This window comes from Musca autumnalis, unplaced genomic scaffold (assembly GCF_047663935.1).
Source record: "Musca autumnalis isolate F117 unplaced genomic scaffold, ASM4766393v1 scaffold_5, whole genome shotgun sequence".
In the NCBI taxonomy this organism is placed as follows: domain Eukaryota; kingdom Metazoa; phylum Arthropoda; class Insecta; order Diptera; family Muscidae; genus Musca; species Musca autumnalis.
In genome coordinates this window covers 83,397,555-83,402,032 of record NW_027412088.1, presented here as the reverse complement: position 1 = coordinate 83,402,032, position 4,478 = coordinate 83,397,555, and the positions used below count along the sequence as shown (strand labels likewise).

The window sequence follows — 4,478 nt, the reverse complement described above, 5'->3', positions numbered from 1 at the left end:
ATGATGGAACAAAGACCGATAACGTTCCATGCCAAATAAACAACACATCCTAGAGAAGATTACTCAATATAGTGGACTCTGAATTGGTGTGTAAATAATAAGCGTCCAACAACTCAATAGTTAGTAGTTAGGTAACATAATGAGTTGAGCTTGTTGCGCGGCACATGTGTGAATGAAGAAACATGCACTTTGTAATGGTTTAATCAGAACCATACCTTTGATATTTCCTATCCCCCACTATTAATAAACAAAATACTTCATTTTACAAATGTATATGTAAGATCGTACATATATGTGTATGTAAGATCGATTTTACATAAAACAATATGTATTTTAATAATGTCAATAAAATAGGTGCTTAAGCAATAACTTATTCTAAAAGAGCTAGTAGCTACATACATATTTGTCGCCTCTTGGAAGGAATGTTACAATTTCATCTTCTTCTTAGAAAACAAAACTTAATTAAACATTAACGCAGACTAATAATTATATAGAAGACTAAGGGTAATACTAAATTATCTATTTGATCAGTACGGGCTTCTACAAGAGCCGAAATAAATGTGGCCGTAACAATGACAAGCCACTGCAGTGTATCCAAGTGTACAAATTCCATTAAATTGAAAATAATAATGGGTAATAATACATAAAAGACAAAGGCTACTGAACCCTCTATCGAACGGGAGCTATCTGGAAGAAAAATTCTCTTTAAAAACAAGTAATTTTTTGCTATAAAAATTGTACTTACTATTCCATTTATTACGTCCATATTTCGAACCAATAACACTGGCTGCTGTATCACCAAAACCAATTGTCAAAACGCCCGACAGTAAAGGTAAGAGTTTTACATTCAAGCCCTGCTCATTTGTATGGCAAGGACAAGGCATAATCCATATGGGTAGAGAGCAGCCAATTAATAGACACATTGGTGTAAAGGCTATAATACCAGCATCCTTTTCATCGGCAAACGAGTGGAATGCCTTTTCCAAAATTTCTCCCAATGGAGGCATACGCAGTATGCGTAATAAATCAAATATGGTTATCAATGCCAATGCTACTCCCGAAGCAATGTATAAAAATGCGCATTCATATAATAAACCAGGTATATAGACAAGTACCATAAAAATGTGGAAAAGTTTTCGAACGCTGGTCGTTGCATGTTGGGCATTACGCAACTGCCAACAAACTACTGCTACGGTGGCAACAACAAGGGCCACATAAAACAAAATAATATAGAGCTACAAAGGATAGGAATAGCAAATTAGTAACATTATGTACATGGAAAATAAGTTCTGAAATTTACCCTCAGTTTATCTTTGAAAATAAATTCAAAAACAGCAATAACAGGTAGGGGTTTTGTGACTGGCGCCAAAGTGGCTGCAGCCACAAATGTCATCATAATGGGATAAAATGTAAAAGGTTTGCGCAGAAATTGACAGGCCAACAGGGAGGTACACACCAGCAAAAGCCAAAGTAAGGCAAACTGTAAAATAAGTAAATTCATATATCAACAATTAATCTCTTGACGCCACACTACCCTCTTCCTAACTTACCATCATAATTGTTGCCAAAGTTTGCATTTCGTTCAAGTTTTCTTTAGCTGTATTCTCCACCACCAATTGATAGCCCATTATTAGGGTATTCATAACAAACAAAAATATACCCTGTGTCAAAATTGATGCCTCACCGTAGGTAAAACTTTTTGGTAAATCACGCATCACTTGTATGTAGCATCTCTGAAAGATGACATCGATGAATAAAGTCCATACGAATGCCAACCACCAATTCATACCGAGACCAAATCGGAATAGGCATGTTCCACCCACAAAGGGTATAAACATGATAAGCCATTTATAAAGTTTGGCTTGTAGTAAAAGATAAAGGAAAAAACTTATATTTTGTATACAAATTGTTAGAGCGGTTAATGTGATTAGTTTATATTGTTGTGGCACGTCGGAGCATCTTTGTGGTTCATGTAAATCTTTCCAATAAGTGACAACCAATGATAGGGGTAGTAGACAGCACAACCAATAGCCAGGTGAGGCACCGGGTCTGGAAAAGAGAGGGGAAGTGGCTTAATTGTGTAAAAATATTACGTCATATTAAAGAAATCATAAATTTAATATATTTAAGATACTAAATAATAATAATAATAAATAATAATAATATTTAAGATACGGGTGGATGTTTGTGAACGATAACATGGACTGGACTTGGCTATAAAATGTTGGCCCACATCATTGAGCTGATTTGAGACGGGTGCACTCATTGATATGAGAGATGTCTCCCTTGACCCTTCGTGGATGCTTGTGGCAACCTAAGACTCATCGAGACTCATCGGCTTCTTCTGCATTTTTATTCTTTGTCCGACTTTTTGCTATATTGAACTCGTTTTGGCTCGACGGTACATATTCAAAACTATCTTCAAGGAATGGTGCAACAACTTCAACTTCATCGCCACTGCTGGATACCAAGAACTAGAAAAGGAGTTGTCCATTTCCTGACCAGACCAGATAACATCTACAGTAGGATTTGCCTTTTTCAGTATTTTGTGGAATTTCCGACATTGAATCTGACTTTTGTACTCCTTGATTTTTTTTCACACATAGGTACTTTTTCTATTCAATGCGTATGTTCCTGCTGCTGACGTCCATGTTTTTGTGGACCTCATTCCGTAGTGGGATATTTCACTGTGAAGGCTTAAGTTATCCGACAGTTGGCGTCAACTTGACATTAAAATTGCCCTTGGGACATTCAAGATGCAGGGTCGCAGATAATGGACATTGAAATTATAGCGAGGATTGACAACATTAGGTGTGTAGTAGTAGAAGTATAATTAACATAGGTGTGTTATTAACTCAACGCCTTAACTCATGACATTTATCGTTTTCATAGGAGAACTTGGTATTGGTATTTTAAGGAACAACAAAGATTCATAGGCATTTGGGCATAAACTGGAGATTTCGTTAATATAATGTTTGTCCAACGATTATATTATGTTTTAAACATTATCATAAAATACCAATCATTTTATTCACACAGTTGTTTGCTATAGGTCCCTTATCACACCAATTAAAGAGCATTACGTATATTAACTATATAAAGATTTTAAAAATACCCGCCTCTAATGAACTTTGTTCAAATATATGACAATATATGACTCGTCGTTTCACGCTATCTCTTATCAGTTTATCAATACCAATTATTTCCAGGAAACAACTTGTATTTGTTCCGATCTATGAGCTTATAGAAATGAGACACGTCGTATTGGGATATAATAAGGAAAAATAAAATCCTTAAATGTCAAAGTTCAACTGTAGTTTTTAAGACATATCCTTACCTCGGTACTATATCCGTGTTTCTTTGATGTCCAACGCCACACATACGGGCTTGGACTTTCTTCAACTGGGTATCTTCATCACTGCCACTGCTACTAAATTCGTCGGAGCTATAACCACTGCGATGTCGCATTTTCTTATTAATTTAATTAATGCATTCAAAAACATATAATAGTGGGGTTTTCTATTGGTTATCACTTGAAAAATGCTGCCACTTTTGACTTTATCTAAAACAGACTTTAATTTGTTGACATCTCTTTTCTTCTTTATTTTTCCTTAATATTTTCTTTATGTTGCAATCTTTTAGTTGCTCCTCCATACAGTCTTCAGGTGTTTTTGTTTTGTTTTTCCGCTTTTCCACTTTTTCCTCGCCCCATCAAAAAAATTGATCAGCTGTTGAAGTGCTAACCGAATGAATTAAAAAGCGTTCCTTCAGTTCATCAGCTGATTGTTTGAGTGCTGTTCAACTAAATGTGAGCGGCGGAAAAAAACGTCAATCCAGGGTTGGTAGTATTAAATCATAATAGTTGTGTCTTTTTACTTTTTCAGTAATAATTATTCAGTAACTTCTTTTCAGAGAGCAAGAGAGATTTTAATCTTTGATAGGAAAATAGAGAAAAAAGTAAAAAGACGGCATTTAGTAAACTTTAGCAAGATAACAGTTGATAACCAAAACAAAAACATTGGCGCCAATGCATGAACGAAAAAATAACTCCAAAGCTTTACATTGCTTTCTTCATTTTTAAGCAAAATAAATAGAAAATAATTAATATATTAATAAAATAATCAATAAATAAACCTGAGTCGTAATATTTATAGTATTTTTCCACAAAAAATAAGATAAACATTGAGCAGCTGACCATTTACAGATGATTAAAAAACAGCTGATCGAACTTGATAAAGGTTGCTGGGAAAAATTCTTTCAGCAACTTTTAGCAATTTCTCAGCAAACAACTGTCAAACTTGTTCTCTCACTTCGCTCTCTTTTACTGAACTTTTGTGTAAAAAGACAGCATTTAGTAACATTTCGTAATAATTATTACAAAATATCACGTAAAAAAACACACCTAATGTGTGTTCGTTTACTCAAAATTTGTACAAATTGTTTCGGACTCACAAACCTATCAAATGTGACTTTTTTGT

General features: G+C 34.5%; 1 protein-coding gene across 1 annotated transcript; it reads right to left on the bottom strand.

Moving 5' to 3' along the window:
* Positions 1 to 256: 256 nt before the first annotated feature.
* Positions 257 to 3,738, bottom strand: Dolk (Dolichol kinase). Its single transcript, XM_073956525.1, has 5 exons — positions 3,338 to 3,738; positions 1,551 to 2,049; positions 1,301 to 1,480; positions 746 to 1,235; positions 257 to 687 (listed from the first exon to the last, which is right to left on the bottom strand). The coding sequence occupies exons 1-5, from the start codon at positions 3,466 to 3,468 to the stop codon at positions 470 to 472; spliced, it is 1,518 nt and encodes a 505-aa protein (XP_073812626.1). The 5' UTR covers positions 3,469 to 3,738; the 3' UTR covers positions 257 to 469.
* Positions 3,739 to 4,478: the final 740 nt, after the last annotated feature.

What these genes read in the sequence shown, in the direction of transcription:
- Dolk (XM_073956525.1), bottom strand. Translation starts at nt 3,468, where the DNA reads ATGCGACATCGCAGTGGTTATAGCTCCGACGAATTTAGTAGCAGTGGC. An exon ending in AACACGGATATAGTACCGAG is followed by an intron (nt 2,050 to 3,337) that starts GTAAGGATATGT and finishes TCTCTTTTCCAG; the next exon opens with ACCCGGTGCCTCACCTGGCT. An exon ending in TGGACGTAATAAATGGAATA is followed by an intron (nt 688 to 745) that starts GTAAGTACAATT and finishes TTTTTCTTCCAG; the next exon opens with ATAGCTCCCGTTCGATAGAG.